This window comes from Ctenopharyngodon idella, chromosome 7 (assembly GCF_019924925.1).
Source record: "Ctenopharyngodon idella isolate HZGC_01 chromosome 7, HZGC01, whole genome shotgun sequence".
NCBI classification, from domain to species: domain Eukaryota; kingdom Metazoa; phylum Chordata; class Actinopteri; order Cypriniformes; family Xenocyprididae; genus Ctenopharyngodon; species Ctenopharyngodon idella.
Genome location: NC_067226.1, coordinates 30,869,804 through 30,892,858, shown reverse-complemented (window position 1 = coordinate 30,892,858; position 23,055 = coordinate 30,869,804). Strand labels below are relative to the sequence as shown.

Sequence of the window (23,055 nt, the reverse complement as noted above, 5' to 3'; positions counted from 1 at the left end):
TAATTTAAACTTTTTCCTCCTTTTCTTTGAAAAAGACAAAAATCAAGGTTTCGGTGGGGTACTTACAATAAAAGTGAATAGGGCCCATTTTTGGAGGATTTAAAAGCAGAACGTTTAGAGGTTTAGAAGTTTAGAGTTTTATAAATTATATTATATTCTTCTGGTAAAACATCTGTTATTATTTGAGCTATAAAACTTTTTAAATGCGGGTCAATTTCACAATGAATTTAGACTGGGAGTCTATAAACACATAATCTGTTCGGTTCTTTTGTTCTTTTCTAATGCAAGAACGATTTATATGTGAAAGGGCCTCTTAAAATGTTTAAACAATAGATCAAATGTATTTCACAATTGCAAGAGCAAAATCCTGTTGTCCATGATGTGGTATCTTTAAATAATTCCTGCTGACTTGAGCTCAAACCTTGGACCATTCGGAGGCCTCCCACACGGTGAGGCAGTGGCGTCCCTCGCAGTGCTGTACTCCAGCTGGTTTGGAGCCGAGACAGTACAGGTCTCTGGTGGGAATGTATGTGCCATTTTGCAGCTGGTACACGCAGCCAACTTCCCTCTTCTGCAAGCCTTTACCGCACGTTACTGAACACTGTGCCCAAGCGCCAGTGACCCACCTGAGAGGGACAGAAAAAGTAGAGAAGACACTGATACGACAGTTTTGTCCAATTATAACGGTCCTCGTCAATATTCAAAGCATTAAATGAGATCTGACGTCTGTAAATGAATTTAAAAGCAGCAATAACATGTCTCCACTGAAACAAGTGCTTAAAGTCAATGTGTGAAGCCGTTTGCAACGCTTTTTACTTCTGTAATGTGGCGAAAAAAAACACTCACACCATATGCTACAATTTACCAAATCATTTCATCAGGAAACATAATGAAATATGGATAATTCAAGCGTCAGTTTACAGTATGACTGAATATAACAGCTGATTATTTTTATTGTCACACAAGTGGTCATGAAATGAACTTGTAATTTATGTGCAGAAAATATCAACAGATAAAACAGAGAATAAGAACAAAGCCATCTTTATTAGCTGCTTAAACAACACCATGAAAGATGACAGAGAGACATCTGGAAACCTACAGAAAGCTGTTCTGTCCAACACTCAATCAGAAATCATTCTTACAAGCACCAAAACCAACTTTGCAGTTATAGACAGAAATAGAGGTGTGCAATTACTTTTATAAGTGATCAGACTTACATCTGGTGGACAATAAAAAGAGGTGGGGGGGGAACACATACCCCATATCCAGAGTTTGACATGAACATTTTTGCTCACCAGTCACTGGGGCTAGTGGTTTTCCAAAGTTACTAGCCACAGCATTTTCACTGGCCACAATTTTGACATCGATATCATGGGGAAAAACTGCCATATGGATATTTTTTATATGATCTCATAATTTGGAAGCAGGTATATTAGGCTGCTGTCACTTTAAGACCTGACGCACAGATCCATTATACTGTTACACATGCATTTTCTTTCTCAACTGTTTACGCTCACTTAAGTTTATGCAAAAAGCAAAAAGGAACTCAATTTAGTACTAAGAGGTGACTTTATGTGCGCGCACTTTTGGTGTGAGCACAAAATCTGCGGGAATGAGTAAAATCGTGCGCAATATGATATATGTGGATGCTTTTATATTTACAATTATATGAATCATTCTTGGTGTGAACAGGCCTGTAAGAGCAAGAAAAATTTGCAAATGAAGTTATAATTCTGTATAACATTTATCTCTTGTTCACTCGAGTGAACCAGCCTTTTCTGCTTTGAATTAACAACTTCACATCAATATTTTTCTTCAAAGTCTCCTCTAAAGTGTGTAATGTGAGACAATGAAGACATTGCACCTTGAAAAGCTGCAGATAAAGAAAGTTTTTTAGAATCAGAGCAATTTGATCACACATTATACATATTTCTCTTAAATTTTGACACCACTGTAAGCTAGCATGATAAAACAATGTGAAGTATGGGTAAAAAGACAAACATCTGCAATTTAAACATTTAAAAGATTCAATTGCATCAAAAGAAAAGGTCAAACTTTTAATAAACTGACTAGCAAGAGAAAGAGAGAGTAAAATATGTATTCTTGAGTTGGTTTAATGAGAGGATGCGTCATTATGCTCATGTTCCCGGGACAAATGTATATCATTTTAAAAGCAGTACAGCTAATTGCCAAGGATCATCTCTCTGATGCATGTTCTTCCTCAAGGATCATTACTCAAGTTTTGTCACAGCTTTCATCTGTATAGAGATGATGGCAACAAAACAGGTTACGTATTATGTTTGGATGTCTTCTGTCCTGTCAGAGAATGTAGATTTGTTGGGAACATTTTCCACAAGAATTTGTTTGTTGAATCTGTTCCAAAACACAGGCTCTCCACACGAAGTGCATGCGAGGTTTGACCCCCAATTGAGTTTTGTGTTAGCTGACGGCACAAAAAAGCACAGCTCACACATATATCAGGTAAAACACTCAATTTTGAGAAGATATGGTGTAGCTGGTACCTGTATTGGCAGGGGTGGAGGTTGCACGGGCGGATTTGAGGCGAAGGTCTGTTCTCCACCTGGCAGTAGCTGTTGTTTACTTGAGTCATGGTCTTGTTAATGATTTTCATGCACGACACCACAGTCCTTCTCTCTCCTGAAACAAAACAAAACATTTTCTTATTTTAAAAGACATACTTAAAAAAATTGCACTCAGGGTTTACAATGCAATTGTAAATTAATTTGAATGCTTATTTTTATTATGCATGTCACGCAAATTAAAGAAATCAGATATAAGAGGCAATGTGAAAAAAATATTTTTAACAATAACTATCACTGTGATGCAGAATAAATGATAGATACTTTTAATAAACACCAAGAATATCCAAACACACTACACATTAAGGGCTCATTCACAAAGAACGCATTTTTGCTTTGAAAATGGTGGAAAAACGCAATGTCTCGAGACACGTTTTTTAAAAGTTGAATTGATTTTAACTTGAGTGCCACGTTTTTAGAATGCCGTGTCATGCGTGAGATGCTGCAAAAGATGCAAGACATGAGCGCAGCTGTCATACACGTCCGTTTAGCACGCATTTACAAAAGAAAAGAAAAAAAGGAAAAGTAGCACATTGGAATGGAAAAACGCGTTCTGTGTGAACGGCCCCTGACACTGACGACATTAAACCATGAACAGAAAGAACTGAGGGCTTAAATACACCAAAGGAATGATCAACAGAACAAGAAACGGGTGCGGAACTCAATCAGAAACCATGACAACAAGCTATGAATGAGAACTCAGGCAAAAGTTAACGGGGAAAACGATGCAAACTAAACTAAATTAAACAGAACATGATAATGAAACTATGAACTAGACAAGACATAAACGTGATAGTTATCTATTTGATATATTATCAATCAATAAATATTATCAATACATTTAATAAATAATCTTAAACATGAAATAAATAATGCTTAATAAACAATATCTAACAATTGTATTGATTGCATCGTTATGACACCAGGTGGCGACAAGTGACTGTTAAAAATGTCATTGAATCATTCATTCAAAAAATTTGTTCAAAAAATTCTGATTCATCCAGTAATGAAACGAGTGAGTCATTGAATCATTCACTCAAACCGATTTTTTAAAAATAACTCTGTGAGATTAAGTAAACATTTTAAATAGACTGCAGCAATTAACATTTTGTCAGAACCTCTAGTAAATGACATGTTATTTTGTTTAGTTGTCTGTTCAGAATCGTGGGAGAATCATGATCTCAGTTTAACACTCAGGGGTTGAAGGTCATGCCGGCGATACCACCTTGTTTTTTTTTCTTACCAGTGTGAAAGAGACTCAAAATACTCCAGCAATTTTGGACATACAAATAAGAGTTATATAATATTAAAAACTGTGGAATGTCTTCGTTTATTTGTATACACTTACAGTAAAAACAAAATTTTAAATCATGTAAGTCAAATCGAAAACAAATGTCCTCCGTTTATGTAATCTGTTTGAAAAGAGACAGATGTCAGTCGCTTAACGAGTCAGCTCATTATCCGCTAATGCGGCCATGCCCACGGAGCCTTCAAATGCAAATTTTGAGGCGATACATGCAACAGAGAGTGAACGCCCACATCAGCTCGGAAAAATGCATCAAGCATAGTCAGATTCATGTACATCATTTTGAGATGCAGTGAGGAGTAATTCTGGAAGTGTTTGCTTCAGAGGAAGAGCACTTTCAATTTCATTTCGATAGAGGATCAACTTGATCAAGCCGATGATTGTGAATGGTACGTTTTTTAGGGCCCGAGTACCGATGGTGCGAGGACCCTATTGTAACTGCTCAGTCAATTATTCTTCTTCTCCGAAATGAATCGCATTTTTGAGGGCCTAAACATGCTCGAAAATTCATGAAACTTTGCACAGGCGTCAGAAGTGGTGAAAATTTACGTATGATATGGGTTTCAGAATTAGGTGTAGCAAAATGGCTCGATAGCGCCACCTACAAAATTTCAATTAAGCGCCATTCGCACTACGTTTCATGTACAGGTATGAAATTCGGTAGACAGATGTAACAGCCCAATACCTACAAAAATGTCCCTGGGTGCAAAATCTGAAAACCCAACAGGAAATGAGATATTTTGAATTTTCTCTGCAAAATTTTTGCAGTTTTTGCCATTTCTAGACATTGTACTTTAACAAACTCCTCCTAGAGCTTTAATCAGATCAAGGTCATATTTGGTCAGTCTAATCTAAAGGCCTTTGTGACATTAAATTGCGAAGATCTAGAGTTTTCACTGAAGGGCGTGTCCGTGGCGGCCTGACAAAGTCGGATGTTTCGTCATGAAGGAGGAAGCTGTTGTAACTCAGGCATACAGTGTCCGATCTGCCCCAAACTTGACATGTTTGATAAGAGTCCTGGCCTGAAGACATCTCTATGCCAATATTCAGTAATAATCAAAGCGCCACCTGCTGGCAGCAGGAACTGTGGTGCATTAAAATGACTTTGCCATATTTCTCCTCTATTTATCCGCTTAAATGAATATCGCCCAATGTGCAGTTTTCCTAAGGCCACCGGATGGCAGTAAGCCCGGGTGCAAGGGCCCTTTCATCGCTGCTTGCAGCTTTAATTTATTCTTAAGTTCTTTATTCTAATCGCGATATAGAGTGTCTGTGAATATTAAAGGGCATGTCAAAACTACTCCAGGACCCCAAATCAGCCTCAGACCCCAGAGGGTTAAAAAATGAAAGATCGTGATTCTCAATTTATCCAGAATCGTGCAGCTCTAATAAATAATTACATTTAAAAATAACAATAAAATAAATAGTATTTAATAATAATACTTTTTAATAATAACTCACTATAAACTAGCTCAAATTCTATATTAATTACTCCATCCAATCAGATTTTAGAGCCCGAACTGTCTATATTATAACAGCACATTTAGACATCATAAGGAACTGCATTACTTCTCCTCAAACTTTCCTAAAAAAAACAAAAACAAAAGCATGGTTATATAATAACAATTGTCTTTATGGCCTCTTTGAGACGCCCGCTTGAGCTTACTAACAATCCACTAAGGATGTTAATGTTTGGATTGCGTCGAGGGCTCTGGCAAGCGTTGCAGTAACCCTGTACTGGGGGGTGTTTAACCACATCAGGAGAATCAGTGTTTTCTCTGGCATGTGTGAGTGCCTGCATACCATCTGATCCTGTCTGGTCCACTTTGACCTCCCAACCAGCCATGTCTGATTTCAGGTAATTGGAGAACAAAACATTTCTAATTAGAGATAACAATACAAGGTTATTCCTAGTGGTCATCTATGGAGTCAGGGGTGTTTGGTCATGACCAAATTAGCAGCTGAGGGAAGCACTGACTCGGCACTGAATTTGCTCAGGACCTTTCATTTGCTGTAAATTCTTAATGTTGTTGTTGCTTCAGAGGGTGGCGGCATGCCAGACTGTAGCATTAGCCATGTCATTAATTTTGTGTTGTTCTACGTTTGCCAAGAAAAACCACAAGCAGTCGGAGACAGAGATTAATTCCTCAGAGCAGCGAGCGGTGAAGGGCAGCCTAAGAGAAAGAGAGACGAGCTCTGTTCCAAAAAGTGCGCTGCCTACCTAGTCAGCATTTTAGGCATCATATGGGCATCCCAGATGTAAAGCCTGTTCCTGTTGTAAGGCAGCATCACATATCATGTATCACTCATGGATAAGTCAATCCCATAATGCACTGCAATGAGCTCACTGCAAAAAAATATGTCACTGTGGAAAGTTTTTTTGACAATGAAAAATGCTGATAATTACAAATCTAATTACAAACTAACCATTTTTATTCTTATTATAGAATCATGATTGATGTAAGCTTAGCAACAGGCTAAAACCAAACTCTACTGAAAGATGGAGTTGAGTGGAATGTTGACTACAAAAATATATACACTACCATTCAAAGTTTGGAGTCAATAAAATGTTTTAATTCATATTTTTATTAAGGAAGAATGCATTCAATTGATCAAAAGTAACAGAAAAGACATTGTTGTTGCAAAATATTTCTATTTCAAATAAATGCTGTTCTTTTGAACTTTCTTTTCATCAAATAATCCTGAAAAAAAAGGTTAAATAACTTTAATGTTACATTAGTCATTCACGTTAGTGCTCGGCTAACGTATGCGCTGTTAATGATACTGTTAACAATACAGTTCCCGCATGTGCATCGCAATAAATTAGAAATATACATATCGGTTTGTTGATGGACATACACTTGTTAATGCTGATGGTGAGGAATTACAGTTTCACTATCTCATATTGTACATCAAACTGAGAAGCGAATCACTGAGAAACGTCCTGCTCAAATCATTCTTGCGATGGAGGTTCGGGTTAAATAACTATTTCTTCTAATATTTCATCATCGAACTCACTCTCAGATTTATATGGCAAAACCGGCACCATCATTACTGTCTTTACAGTGTGTACAATCGCTGAGCTTTAGGAAGCCTCCAGATCTGAAGTTCAGTTATGGTAATGGGCGTTTTGTTTCCAACACGCACTGTAAGCGGTAGACCAATCACAACAGACTGGGCCGTCTGACTAATCAGAGCAGAAAAGGAGTGGTTTAGAGAGACTGAATCATCGGACGAGTCATTTGAGAATCATTGAAAAATGTGGTGATGTGCAATGTATATTATGAGAAAATGAAAGTGTTTTTGACCTCTGATGCACGTAAACCTCTTGTAGGAGACCTACTAAACAAAACTAGGAACCTTTAAAATAGCATAATAGGGGCACTTTATTTCTATTTATTTATTTTTTGACTATACTTTATACCAGAGTTTGAAAAGAACTTTATACTAAATAGCTTTATACTAGAGCTTGAGACTAAACCTTGCAACTCCTCAAACTGTCGGCAAAACCAATCGTGAATGAAGTGTTGCACACATTTTGGAAACGCTGTATGCTTCTTTGCATTGCAAGGGTAAATTGGTACAATGTTTTCTTTACTCAAAAACATGATGTTTGTAAAAGCTAATGTTTTATGTATTTGAGGAGCAGAGAAATCTTAGTCCGTCATTTACTGTCCAGTCATAGCAAATACAGCCTGTGCGTAACACCTCATCTTTTATAACACAAGTTTTTGGCCAAATGTAAATGACAGGAAAAACTGAATGCCCACATAGCTACAATAAACTTTGAAACCTGTAAGTACATGAAAACATAACGAGATGCACTCACTGCCTCTTTCTAATGACAAGTGTTGTCAAAAGTACAGACTTCGGTACCAAGTCGGTACTGAAATTTTTAAAAATGTGACGATACCAGCATTTCCCCCTAGCATTTCGAGCACTGTTGAGCAGATTCTTAAACACCTCTGATTAGCCATTGTGTTCACGTGCTCAACAGATATGTCTGTGACGCTCTTCACCAAGCGCTTACACAGATACACATGGGAGCATTTGAAAGCAGGCGTCTATCAGAGGATATATTAGGGATCCGCTGATAGACGCCTGCTTTCAAACGCTCCCGTGTGTATCTATGTAAGCACTCGGTGAAGAGCGTCAAAGATGTCTATTTACAACATATTTTTGAAGTGTTGATCATTGTAGCCAATCACAGACATATCTGTTGAGCACGTGAACAAAATGGCCAATCAGAAGTGTTTAAAAATCCACACAACAGCACTCAAAATGCTAGGGGGAAATGCTGGTATCGTCACATTTAAAAAAAAAAAAAAAATTGAAGTTGGTACTTTTGACAACACTACTAATGACTGATAAAAACACAAATCTCTGTCATTTGCTGGTGAAAAAAAGTCTATTTGACCTTGATTTTGGTAAAATGTTAATAATATTATGACACATGCAAGTCTCTGGCTATACATAAAGCCACAATATCAAATTTAACAACATGGTGTTTAATCATTTAAAAAAAAAAAAAAAAAAATATATATATATATATATATATATAATATATATTATATATATATATATATATATATATATATTCCTGAATAATAGCGGTTCTACGCTAACTTGCAATTTTGGCTGGTTTCAAAACACACCATGCTGGATATTACCTGCCATTCAATTTCACTTAAATATAATACACTTTAACAGATGGTGATATATCCTCGGCCAATGCCAGAGCAATGATGATTTGACAGCTGAGCACAGGCATTTCACTCACGTCGGATGTGTCAATTTCACATTATTAACGATTAAATTTGATTTCATTTTTGTTTTTGTTCATGTTCCTGTTAAAATTTCATTACTTTCTGTCTTTTGTTTTGGTTCCTTGAACCGGTTCAGGGCCCTGGAACAGAACTAGAGAAGCACTTTCCCTCTAAAAATCAGGAGGGCTCATTAGTTTGAATGGGCATGACACTCTTCTGGTCTCATTCCTATATACAGCCCCTTAACAATGGTTTCCAGGGCAACACACTTTTACCCCAGTACAGTACAGTGTCCTTAGTGTCTATAAACTGGCCTCCTCTGAAAGAAACACTCACTGAACACTTTTGACAGTGTTGAAGAGTTGATTTTCTGCCTGAATGTGGGTAGAAATACAATTTCAATATTAATATCTCAGGCTTAAAAATCACTGGCTATTTATTTACTTATTGCCCTATAAATATATATACATTATGCACTGTTTGGTCACCAATTAGCGAGTGCTGGGGAATGACCCCTTTCCAATTGAGAAATCTCTTGGGGATCCTTGAAAACTTTGCTAATCAGGACCCCAACAGCAAGTAAAGGCGGCATCTAGTTATAAGCTAAGTAGAGAGTTTTACCTCTTACTATTCATGAAACTTGTAATGTTTATGTGAAAGTACGTCCATGTTCATTTATTCAGTCCTGCAGTGTGACAGTCCTTCACATACACTATAAAACTGTATGTTCAAAAGTTTGGGGTTCTGTAAGGTTTTTTAAGGTTTATGAAAAAAAGTCTTTTATGCTCACCAAGGCTGCTTTTATTTGATCAAAAATACTGTAATATTATGAAGTATAATTATTTAAATTTAAAATAACTTTTCTATGTGAACATACTTTAAAAAGTAAATTTATTCCACATGATCCTTCAGAAATCATTCTAATATGCTGATTTGCTGCTCAAGAAATATATCTTATTATTATCAATGTTTAAAACAGTTGTGCTGCTTAACATTTTTTGTGGAAACCGTGATACATTTTGCTTTTCAGGATTTATCAATAAACAGTTAGCCGAGAACAGGTCAAAAGAACAGCATTTATTTAAAATAGAAATCTTTTGTAATATTATAAATGTCTGCCACTTTTGATCGATTTAATGCATCTTTGTTGGATAAAAGTATTCATTTCTTTTAAAAAATCTTACTGACCCAAACTTTTGAATGGTAGTTTATTAGACGGAGAGATTTTCATCATTAATAAGCATGAAAGAAATTAAACCTTTACCTATTTGACTCTAACTGCTGGAAAAATTGTTTTAAAATAGACGGACAGATCCTAATTCAGCAAACACAGCTACTAATGAATGACAGACAAGTTCTGGTATCATTAAACACCGTTATATTTTTCAGTTCATAACTGGCTTGAAGGAACGATGTTAACCACAAAGCAACCGATATTTCATAAATGTGTCTAGAAGCTTCCAAAAACAGGCACAGCAAATCTCTAGTCAGCTTTTTCAGGCCAGAATCTGATTTGCAGCTTGTGTTGAAAACATAGAGCTGTTCTATTCATCACAGAGAACGAAATGCCCTTAAAAACCCAAAGCATCACATTATTTAGTAGCAATAGCACATAGCAATTGCTTTAGAAACAGATTATCTTGTGCGCAAATATACATGCTGATGCAACACTTCTCGCAGACAATGACAAGACTCGCTCAGCCCTTAGGAAGTAATAACCACATAAAAGAAACAAGCAGAACAATGTTAAAATGGGAGCTATTTTAGGTGAGACTGCATGCCAGTCTGTTGCAGATAAATGTTCTTCTGCTATCAATTTCATGAATATAACCAGCAAAACTGTCACGCTCAGACAGGCTTAGAAAATGAGACAAGCTTCAGTGTCGGGTTATTTTACGCGTCCAAAAGACATGTTTAGTCTCAAGTGAATAACACTTCCACCACTTCCACTGACGACTTCTCTACAATGACTCTTTCTGCAAGTTTCATTCCTTTGCGAGTCAATTAGCACTTATATAATTTGTCTGAGATCTCCCTCATTCTCTTTTCATAACAGTAATTATTATTTTTGGGGCTTTAACCTGCTAGATATAATCACACAGCTGTGCTGACCATAACAGTCACACGGCATCACAGAAACACAGCTGGGCAGCAGGCATACCTTACAGCTACAACGGTCAAGGCTGAAATGAAATTTAATGAAACCTTTAAGAGAATTGGACGCTTTCCTGATCAGCTTCTAATGCTCACGAGCATAACAGCAAAGAGTAATAAGAAATGAAGCCCCCAGAGGGATTGTGGGTAATGGCCGGCACTGACCTCCTCCGCAGTGTACGTTGCAGTCCTTCCAGCTGCTGTGAGTCCACAGGTACATGTGCTCTGGCTCCTTTACCGAATCGCTGCTGTTCTCCTGCGACTGGTTCAGGGCAACTGTGTACTCATAGTGGATCCCGTACGTTTGATCGTGGAACAGGAGAACCTGGGAAAAAAATGAGATGGAGAGCATTCAGGCTAGTCTCTGTTTACGTTCTGGTTTGTCCAAGAAAACACTTTTAATCAGCAAGGATGCATTAAATTGATCAAAAGTGACATTTATAATGTTACAAAAGGTTTCTATTTCAAATAAAATGCTGTTGAACTTTTTGAACTTTCTTTTCATTGAAGCACAAACAAAACGAAAAACAAAATGTTTGATGGTTTCCACAAAAATATTAAGCAGCAAATGATGATGATAGATTGATTTCTAAAGGATCATGTGACACTGAAGTCTGGAGTAATGATGCTGAAAATTCAGCTTTGATCACAGGAATAACCTGAATTCCGGAAATGTTGGGACAATTTGAATAAAATAAGAAAACTTAAAGACTTTCAAATCACATAAGCCAATATTTTATTCACAATAGAACATCATAACAAATGTTTAAACTGAGAAATTTTACACTTTTATCCACTAAATGAGCTCATTTCAAATTTGAGGCCTGCTACAGGTCAAAAGATTCAGAGAAACTGGAGAAATCTCTGTGCGTAAGGGACAAGGCCGAAGACCTTTATTGGATGCCCGTGGTCTTCGAACTGTTTCAAAGTGGAAAAGTGTTCTATGTTGAGACAAGTCCAAATTTGACATTCTTGTTGGAAATCACAGACACCGTGTCCTCCGGGAGACCTTCCAGCATGTTATCAGCATTCAGTTCAAAAGCCAGCATCTCTGATGGTATGGGGGTGCATAAGTACTGCCCATACCACACGGTATGGGCAGCTTGCATGTTTTGGAAGGCACTATGAATGCTGAAAGATATATAAAGGTTTTAGAGCAACATATGCTCCCCTCTAGACGTTTATTTCAGGGAAGGCCTTGTGTATTTCAGCAGGACAATGCAAAACCACATACTGCAGCTATTACAACAGCATGGCTTCATCGTAGAAGAGTCCGGGTGCTGAATTGGCCTGCCTGCAGTCCAGATCTTTCACCTATAGAGAACATTTGGCGCATCATTAAACGAAAGACAACCACGAACTCTTCAGCAGCTGGAAACCTATATCAGGCAAGAATGGGACCAAATTCCAACACCAAAACTCCAGAAACTCATAACCTCGATGCCCAGACGTCTTCAAACTGTTTTGAAAAGAAGAGGGGATGCTACACCATGGTAAACATGCCCCCGTCCCAACTATTTTGAGACCTGTAGCAGGCATCAAATTTGAAATGCGCTCATTTTGTGCATAAAAATGTAAAATTTCTCAGTTTAAACATTTGTTATGTTATCTTTGTTCTATTGTGAATAAAATATTGGCTCATGTGATTTGAAAGTCTTTTAGTTGTCATTTTATTCAAATTTAATAAACGTCCCAACATTTCCGGAATTTGTGTTGTATTTTAAATATATATATATATATATATATATATATATATATATATATATATATATATATATGAGGCATAGGTCAGCCAAAAAAAAAAAAACGTTGCTTCAGAGACAAGTTATAAAATTTCTACGGTTACAAACACTACATTTTATTATTTCTAACTTTCTTAAGATAACATAGTTTGACAATTTATTCACAAAAGAACAGAAATTTGTATTAAAAAGTTAATCAAAGATTTTATTTTTATTTTCATTTTTTTTTTTTTCTTGTGCTTAAGTGAAGTCCATACAGATACAAACATTTTAGCTCAGACCTGTGGCCGGTTGAATAAACTGCTTGTACTAGTCTTACAAGTTAGTCACCTAAATGTTTTCTTCAAGACGGGTCATAACTTGTTAAAGTCAGCTATATAAAAAGGTAGACTGGTCTAATTTGAATCTGAAAAGTAAGACTGATTATCCCTTGGTTAACTGCTAGTTGGTCTGACTAGTTATTAAGACACAGTCTTGACACAGTTTATGCAACATGCCCCTGAATCCCACAGACCAACTTCAGGATGAACTGGAAGAACAACTGCTGTTAATTAAAAGCATTAGGTGTCTACATGTGCTTGGTCATATAGTACATCTCCAGAGGCCTGTGAACAAGTGCAAGGTCTGATTTCGAGTGGCTACCAAAATGCCGTGAGGAAAGAGTGATCACTTCCATTCATTCCCATAATCGTTTCCAGGAACAGGACGAGACTCTGGCCTCCAGCACGCCCTTTACTTTATCACAAGATCCATCTCATGACAGCCATTTTCCTCACTTACTGTGCAGACAGTGGAGGTTAACAGACCCTCAAAAAGAGCCGTCTTCCTATCAGCCAGTGGCTAATGACATGAATGAAACTATTCACAAAAGAACACATCCAAACAGGTAGAAATACATTCAAAACACCCACCAATGGCAGATATACAAAATATACAGCGAGTAGAGCTCATGAAAATTTCACCCCGCAATCACAAATATAGAAAATGAAGCATATTTTTTGGGCCATTACATTTTTCCACCATGACATTATTTTCATGATCCTTTTCATTATTTTGACTGGATCATTAATGATTATTATGTTTCTAGCATGTTAAATGTTTGGCAACAGTTCTTCTAACCCTAATTGATGGAGTGTGTAGCTTTTCATTTCTTAAACAATCATGTAAGAAGACACATCATGACCATATTCCAGGATGACAATGTCAAGATTCATCAGGCTCAAATTGTGAAAGAATGGCTGTGAGGGAGCATGAAGAATCATTTTCACACATGAATTGGCACCTCTTGAGTCCAGACCTTAAATTCATTGAAAGTCACTGTGAAGTCTTTGGGATGTGCTGAAGGAGACTTTATAGAGAGCTCTCCTCTTGCTTTTTCAATACAAGATCTTGTATTGACAATGCAAGAGACAAGCACACTTTAAAATCTCCTCCAGCACATCCTAAAGACTTTACAATATTAATTATTTCACATTTTAACAACAAGAATGACTTGATTAAAAAAAATGGTCAAAAAGGCTTTATTTTCCTTATGCAAAATATATAAATCCTTATTTCATTCTTTCGATTTTTGAGTAAATATGACCTTGACAGGTTTGGTGATATTCTACTTCAAATCACAGCATTAAACATTTAATAGAAAGAAATTATGTTTTAATTACATAGCACCACATGCCACTGAAACGTCATGGTGAGGTCTGTAAGTGAATATTCACACTCACGGCAAGATGTGTGTGCCCAAATGCTCATATGGTTTATCCGGCCCTGTGCACACTACAGATTTTTCTCACCTAATTTGGAGTATTTTGCATCTATTTAGTTATTCAAGGTCAGACAAAAAGCCTTGATCAGAAGCTCCAAAGCTGACCAGAGGCACATTAGAAATTTAGCTCAAATATTCTAAACGGGTCTGAAAACACTGACCGATTGAAGTGGAGCATCTGTGCGCCAGAGGACGTCTGAGAGGAAAGCATCTTCTAAAGCTTGATTCACTGCTTAATTATACTAATTAGAGATCTCTCTTAAGACACCTTCTGGCTCTCCAGACTAAACAAACCTTTTTGCTTTAAACTCTTGGTGACTGTGAGGGAATGGAGATTACAGGTCTATTCACTTCATCATAAAGAGCTTTGAGAAGATATTAACTGAAACAACGTGCTTGAATTAGAGGATTAGAGGACTGAGTTTCATTCAATAGTGAGCAGTAATATGCTAATCTATAATAATTGTTAATCTACAGTATGTACTCATGCTAGATGGACGTCTTTAAGTTGTTGCAGAGTTAATGTTTTTCTCAACAGATTTGACATATTTCTCTAAATTAAGGTCTCTAAAAATGGTTAATACATTTTCCTAAACAGATTATTTTTTCTTGATTTTATTCAAAAAAGGTTTTCATTAAATATATATAAAATATATTTAAAATAATTAAATATTATATATATATATATATATATATATGGACCTTGGTTTGGAGAAATGTGTAAAACTGAAACAGACGTAGTTCAACTTTTGTAGAAATGTGTGTCCCAAGACTTCTCTGTTTTCTGTATTTGCATTGTGAATGGCCTCTAACGCCACATGGCATCATGATGAAATCATTGCAGTGGATGTCTGTGCAGACACATGGGTGGAAAAGCAGCTCTAGACATCAATGTGGGTGAAGACTTCAGGTTTAGCAATGGCTCCGTCCCAAAAACATCTGCATTATTGCTTTCAAAACAAACTACGTGATATGTTTTCCATTCAATTTATGTATTTGCTTTGGATTAGCAGGCTGCCATGTTTTCCAAATATAAAATCGCATGTTGTGCCAATCCTGAAGCGGTTCATGATGAAGACAAAATATGCTATAATTATATTTTAAATCAACTAGAAGCATGAAAAACATGGCAGTTACAGTCAGCATGAAATCAAAATTGCCCCCATTTAATTTCTTAAAGTGACAATTCACCCAATAAATGAAAATTTCTGTCATTATTTACTCACCCTCATGTCGTTTCAAACCCAAATGCTGTTATTTTTCCATGGAACACAAAAAGGGAAATTTTTGATGAAGCAGTTCTTTCCATACAGAGATCATAGTGACCATCTGTGACACTCAAAAAAAAAAAAAAAAAACATTAAAAATTCTTAAAAGAGGTTTCTATGACCAAGTCTTCTGAAATCACAAAATAATATACCAGAAATAGATCAAATTCATAATTCACTTCTCATGGATATTCTTCAAATTTCTCCATTTGTGTTCCATGAAAAAAACAACATACAAGTTTGGAACATGATGCAATGAAATACAAAAGTGAACCATAAAGTGCTTTTTTGACCCGCTTAAGTAGGAATTAAGTACATATTTATATGTAGTTTCATAATTGCTTCTATAATTAAAACAATGATTTAAAATGTACTTAAAATAAAATGTTTAATTTGACATTATTACAAAGTGTCTTAAACATAGTCATGGAAGTGTCAAGTAACCCTAAAGTAAGTGTACACTTAAGTGGCCTTATATTTCATTAATGTATTATCTGCATTTATTTTTTTTTAAAGATTTTAGATTTAAAGTACACTACAGAATTTAAGAATTTAAGATCTAAAGTACACTACAAGTGCACATTAAATACATTTAAGTGCACTTCTTTTTCATAAGTGAACATAGGGGTGAGTAAACAGATTTTGCATTCAATGATTATGATTCAATCAATTTCCTGATAAAACCATGTCCCGTCCTACAGTGTTTCTCAACGATCATGTGATTACGGAAATAAAATGTGTAGTGAATAGCGTTTTACACTCGGTTTAAAAGCACACTGCATCACGAAACGTGTGAAAGATGATAAAGAGCTAAGAAAGAGAAAGGTGGATGTTAGGTCCTAATGTTTTTACCATGAGATGGAGTGGAGTCTTAGTGGGTCCCTTGGCAGACATCTTTTCCCACAGTCCTCTCCTCACATAGCGAACTGTGGTGCCAGCAAGCTCAAACTCCCCTGGCAGCTCGATTTTCCAGTCATTGTTTATGGATCTCTTGCTGGAGTCCTTCAGAGCTGCACCAGTCAAACAGGAACACATTTATCTAATTCACATTACACAAGCATCATTCCATCAAAACTCTGTCATTCATTTATCAAATATAACACAATCATTTTGTACATATTGTCATGCAAACTTCATTGATTTTGATCTGGTGAGTAGCTAATTTCAAAAAGGACAATATTCTTAAAATGCATGTACCATATTCATTTTAGTATTAACACACTGTATGATGCTTATATTGCATACAAGGTATTAAAAACATTATTGATGTACAGTCACATGCATTACATTTTAATTTGACGTAAAAACAATATTTAGCTGATATTCAATATTTAATTTAGGTTAAAGTTAATGTAATATTGGATTTTTGTTTAAAACATACACTCTAAAAAAATGCTGAGTTAAAGACAACCCAAGTTGGGTTGAAAATGGACAAACCCAGCCATTTGGTTGTTTTAACCCAGCGAATGGGTTAAATGTTTGACCCAACCTGCTAGGTATTTTTATTTAACTCAACTACTGATTAAAAATGACTATATTCCTTGCTTAAAATGAACCCAAAGTATGTTGGAAATTAATATTTATTATGTTTAATAAATGAATATTTAAGCTATTGCATATAATTCTTCTATCATTACCTCACATTCATCCTATTTTTATACACATATACGACTACATTATTGTTTCGAAGCAGATTGCCCACAGTCTGCTGCAATGAAAGCATAACCTGGTTTATTTTGGAGAGCATCTGCGTTGAGCTCAATGGGAGGGGTTCACTTTCATGTCACTTCAAGCTTTCTGGCTGGAATTCAAAAATATGTATATATATTCTTCTGTTCTCTTACAAAAGATGGCAAACCAGACCCAAACTAAACAAATGTTTACGTCTCCCTGCAGATGAATTACAGAATGAATCCTGTCAGTTCAACGTTAGGTGAAAGGCATTATAGAACAAAATATAAGCATACAATGCTGCTTAAACATTTGGCCAAAATGTGGCATCTTTAGTCTAAACTTCATAATGTTATGAAACTTAGTCTATATGATCTGAGACTGTGGGCATTTTTAATAACGTCAACCAAGGCAGTCATCCTGACCTTTGGGAGAAGGGATGTTTATTTGAGAATATGAAGAGAGAAGCATTATTATAATCTGTCAGCATTATGTCTGTGAAGTTGGACGACCAGACACATTAATTTTGAAAGTTGAAGGCATCTTTTCAAAAACCCCTGACTCATTAAAATAAATTAAATTACAATGAATATGCTCATCAATTGTGGGCCAGCTGGACAAATAAAGTCTTAATTAAGTTTCACGAGATTTATAACATTCTCTCAAGAGGGTTTCTCTAAATACAAGGGTGAATCTCACGAAAGTTAAGAATATGTCTGGCATATTTCACCCCAAAATAAAAAGAAAGAAAGAAAAAAATTAAAGCCTGTTAAAAGATATGACATTTACAAAAATGTAATTCTTATTACTGTAATGTGGGAAAAAAATCAAAATTAATAATTATCTTATATTAAAACTATTCATTTATATTTTATGCTATAAAAATCTGCAACAGTATTGCAGTATTGCAGAAATAATAAGAAAGTGCAAAGTGAAATATATATCAATATACATATATATTACAATTTCATTATATAAAATGTAGTAAATGTAATCAGAATTTGGAGTATAAATGTGCTTAATTCTCATGAAACTAATGTCACATTGAAAAAAAATATTTTTCTTTTTTTGGATGAAAAATGACCCAGAAATGTTTTCTGACACTCACTCACAAAAGTGAATATTTCATGGCTAAAAAAAATATTGCCGGTTTAGAGTGGCATAAAGCAAATCCGTGTTACACGTCCTTACTGTGAGTTTCATCCTAATGTGACAAGCAGATTGTCAGCAGAGAAGCGTCATTTGTCATAACGAAGCATAAGAGACAACACCTGGCGTAGTTCCTATCTACAGCCATTATCGAGCTGGTCCAGTCTCACTGAGATCTATTGTGTGGCCATTTGGAAGACCAGTTGTTATGGCAACAGGTTGAGTAATTACCCAGAAAGCTATGGGATGGCTTGTCTTCCACAACTTTGATTCGTCGAGCTCCCACCGGAATGACAGCTGCCTCAATGTAACCTTTGGGAGAGAAAGAAATAAGGGGAGAAACAAGAGAAAGAAGAGTGGAAATGAAACGAGCGAGCGAGATTTCACACTGGTGCACAGGTGGGCAGGCACAGGTGCATATTTCTATAAACGTACGCAAATATGAGTGTGAACCAAGTCATGTGTGTGCATATAGCGCATGTGTATGTCACTACAAATAGTGTATTTTCCTGGCCAATGAGAGCAGACCATTCACAATGATTAAGATAAGACTTGATCGTAAATCATCTCAGTCAAATGGTGAGTCATTTTTGTTATGTGAACATAAAGCATAATTAGTTATTTAATTAAAATTTTATTTTACATAATTATTTATTTTAAATAATAAGTGTTTTTAAGTTCTAATACTGATTAAGTTAATTTAATCAAGATAAATAGATGAAATAAAATAAGTTAAAAAAAAATTTTTAGTAACATTATTATTTTAAGTTTAATTTTTATGGCTTTAGTTTATGTAACTCTCTCTCTCTCTCTCTCTCTCTCTATATATATATACACATACGTGGTGTGTCAGATGCTTTGGTCAACTCTGATTGGAACCAGGGCATTTTCCTCTGACGTACACACACACAATTCCCCTTTCAAACACCAGTGTGACACAAAGTGTCTGGGCAGTAATGATAAAACAAATCTGCTGTACTATTTATACACACACCCTGTGGCCACATTCAGAAATTGATGCTAAACCACATCCTTAGATACATCACTACACTGAGCAGAAGGAAAGGACCCTGAAAGAGACAAGATAACGGCACACAAATGGCTGATGCTCGTGTGTATACGAGTAATTGCCATCAGTTCAGCTCATTTAAAGAAGAGGCCTTTGACGCCAAGGCCTCACAGTCACAGGGGGCTTCGTGAAACAGAGTGAGATTAATTTGACCCTGACTGGGAGGATTTGACCTGCAGTATGGATGACAGTCTGAAATGATTACTGTAAAGTTTTGTTTTCATTTACTGCCCCACACTTTGCACCTGTTTTAGGCCACGTTCACACAACTGCAGAATACGGTTGAGTCCTTACAACGGTTATGTTCACACACAATTCAGTTATTTACAGGAGTGACAACCGCGTTCCGGTCTCACACCCGTAAATTTTCAGGACTCACAACCACATTCTCGGAAAAACTGCGCTGTGTGCAGATGTGATAGCGGTGTCCGATTCGTGAACGAGCTGATTCTTTTTAATGAATCGGTTGGCAAATCGCACAGAATGAATCATTCTTGAATTGGACTGATCTGATTGGATCTGTTCTTGAGTCAACAACTCATTGATTCAAATGATCCAGTCAGAGCGAGTCTCCATGATAGTCCTGTCACGGTACCAAAATTCCAGTAGTCGGTACCAATACCAGTAAAAATTTACGGTTCTCAGTACCAATTTCGGTACCACAGGAAAATCTGTTGGAACTATTTTACTATATTATTTAACTAGCCTATTTTTAAAAACATATTAAATATGATGGTAATCATACATATAAATATTTGGAGCGTGTGTGTGTGTATGTTTGTGTGTGTATATATACCTCAATGAAATAAATTTTGAAATATAAAAAAATAAATAGGCCTAAACAAATGCTCAAATATCCTTTTCGAAACAGACGTGCATGTTTATTTTAGCTATTCCGTCAGTGAAACAACACACTACAGCCGGTAAAACTATGAAATAAATATCAGTAAATAATGGTAACCTAATAAGAAAGTGAAGTATTATTCTAAAAAACATTCGTTTTTTTATTTCCACACAAAGATGCGTCATATAGCCGCTCTGCTCTTTGAGAGGGATGTGGGACATGAGCAGGAAAGAGACCATTTCTCTTTAATAATATCTTCATGTTATCTCCTGATGTTACAAGCAACTGACACTTGTTGTATAAGATCTGAAGAGCTAGTTTTATCTTCAGACATTCAGGCTATGTTTGATTTTGCGCTGCCAGAGAAAGCGAAACTAAAAATCACTGGTGTGTGAAACGCGCTATACAAATAAACTTGATGCGCCTTATAAAGTCTAATAACAAGCACAAACTGTGTTAAATAGAAATTGACGTGCAAGCAAAAAGGTTTCTGTCTTACGGTGTTTTTTCTACTTTACCACAGTAAAGAATGCGAATATAATAGACCTAATTAAAAGCGAACCAAAGGAAGAAACGTTTATAAACCCCTGCGTGAATGAAGATTTGGGAAAAGAAACAGAGATTCCATGTTCAGTGGAATAACTAATGTTGTTAAATTCTCTGCTAATCAGGTGACCAGATCGTGATTCGCAAAACAGAACACAAAGCCGACAAAGCTTAAATGTATGACGTACCTCTCTCATTCGGCACGAACCAAAATTTTCCATGGCAGCGATGTCACATTTAATTGCTAACCTATTAGCCTATTTCTTCTGTAAACAAAGCTTTGTGCTTCACTCGTGTCATATTCATGTAAAATACTGGCACAGCCCTATCAGTGAGTACCGAATATACCCGGATACTCGGTACTACAGAAATGCTGGTATCGTCACATTTTCAAAATTTCAGTACCGACTTGGTACCGAAGTACCGGTACTTTTGACAACACTACTCCATGATATAAATGATATAAAACTAGTATGTTTGCATAGCGTTCTTTTTAAAATGTTGTGACTGTGACATGAGTGTATCGTTATACCCCTACCCATTACGTAATCACGTTGGAAAGGTCACGCGTGACGTAGGTGGAAGTATCGCGGTAGAGTGAAAAACTCCATCTCATTTTCTCCTCCAACTTCAAAATCGTCAGACATCTTTGTTTTATCTTTTTTGTAAAGGGCATTTGGCTTAGTCTTTGCACATTCGCTTTGTAGACACTGGATCGGTACTTCCACCTAAGTCACATGTGACCTTTCCAACGTGATTACGTAATGCGAGGTGCATCGCAGAGCAGTGCCATATGAGCATTTGTGGTTAAAAAGTATATATATTTGTAATTTTTTTTTCGAAAATGACCGATTGGTTCGCTAGGCAAGACCCTTATTCCTCATCTGGGATCGAGTAGAGTCCTTTGAAGCTGCATTAAAACTGCAATTTGGACCTTCAACCCATTGGTAATTGTTGAAGTTCACTATATGGAGAAAAATCTTGAAATGTTTTCCTCAAAAACTTTATTTTCTTTTCGACTGAAGAAAGAAAAACATAAACATCTTGGATGACAATTGTAATTCTGAAGTGAACTAATGCTTTAACACTTTTACTGGAGTATTATTTTATTAGGGTATCGTATCTGTATTTTTAGTCAAGTACTTCATCCACCACTGGCTGTGTGAACGGAACCGGACTGGACAACTAGTTGTCTGTTGCATCATACAGTGCGAGAGAGCCGCTCTGAGCTTCACAAACGTGTGTCTACAGTGTGTTGTGGGTTTTAATGTGTGAGCTGTGTGTTATCTGAAGGTTTTATATCAGTCATTGTTCTCCACCGGTCAGAGCGGCTCCCGTCAGTTTAAAAGCTGCCGTCGGTTAATGAAGATTTGACGGATGAACTCGCGGTTCGATTGGACTCTTGTCGTGTCAAAAGTAATAAGACTTTTCAGCTTTATGGACGTCGCTATCTTTGATATTACTTTGGTCACAGACATTATGGTTACTCATAAGAGACTACGGGTTTGACTCCCTGTTCACATTAATACAGACAGTATTCGAGGCGCTGCTAAGTTGCTGTGTGAATGGGACATTTTGAGACATCTGTAAGTAAATGCGGTTGTCAATCCCAAAAACTGACAGTGTGAACATAACCTTAAACTCATCGTATTCCTCCTGGCATGATCACAAACATGCGGTTATCACTTCACACAGAAAAGACCACCACCCCTTTTAAATACCCAAAACCACCAGATTAGCATAAAACACACCAAACCCAGATCAAAAACACACACTCATCCACATGCCACCACATCTGGAGGATCTGAAATAACTGTTGGAATTTCAGGATTCAGTTTATATTTGGTTTTGCTATAGAAAGTAATTCATCTCAAACAATGAAAGTTGAGAATATAGATTTAGGAAAGCTTTTCTGCCGAACGTTTATTGGCCTCTCCTGGAAGACGGAGTAAAATTTGTCAGGAAACATTACTGTAATGCAAGAATGCATTAAATTGATATTGCTACAACAGAATTCTATATCAAACAAATAATGATTTTTTTTTTTTAACTTTCTTACATACTTGAAATAATCCTGAAAAAAAAATAAAACTTATCACAGTTTACACAAAAATATTAAGCAGCACAACTGTTTTTGTCATGGTCATCAGCTGGAGTGCCCTTTAACAGCCACCAGAG

The 23,055-nt window shown here is 36.2% G+C and overlaps 1 protein-coding gene across 1 annotated transcript in view; it reads right to left on the bottom strand.

Annotated features, from left to right (window-relative positions):
- The window catches only part of adamts17 (ADAM metallopeptidase with thrombospondin type 1 motif, 17), a 139,736-nt gene that overhangs the window by 20,525 nt on the left and 96,156 nt on the right, over positions 1-23,055 (bottom strand). The window contains exons 16-20 of the mRNA XM_051901545.1: positions 18,650-18,730; positions 16,451-16,608; positions 10,992-11,151; positions 2,523-2,658; positions 422-626 (exon numbers count right to left, since the gene is read on the bottom strand). Coding sequence (XP_051757505.1) covers positions 422-626; positions 2,523-2,658; positions 10,992-11,151; positions 16,451-16,608; positions 18,650-18,730 — 740 coding nt within the window. The remainder of the gene's footprint in view (positions 1-421; positions 627-2,522; positions 2,659-10,991; positions 11,152-16,450; positions 16,609-18,649; positions 18,731-23,055) is intronic.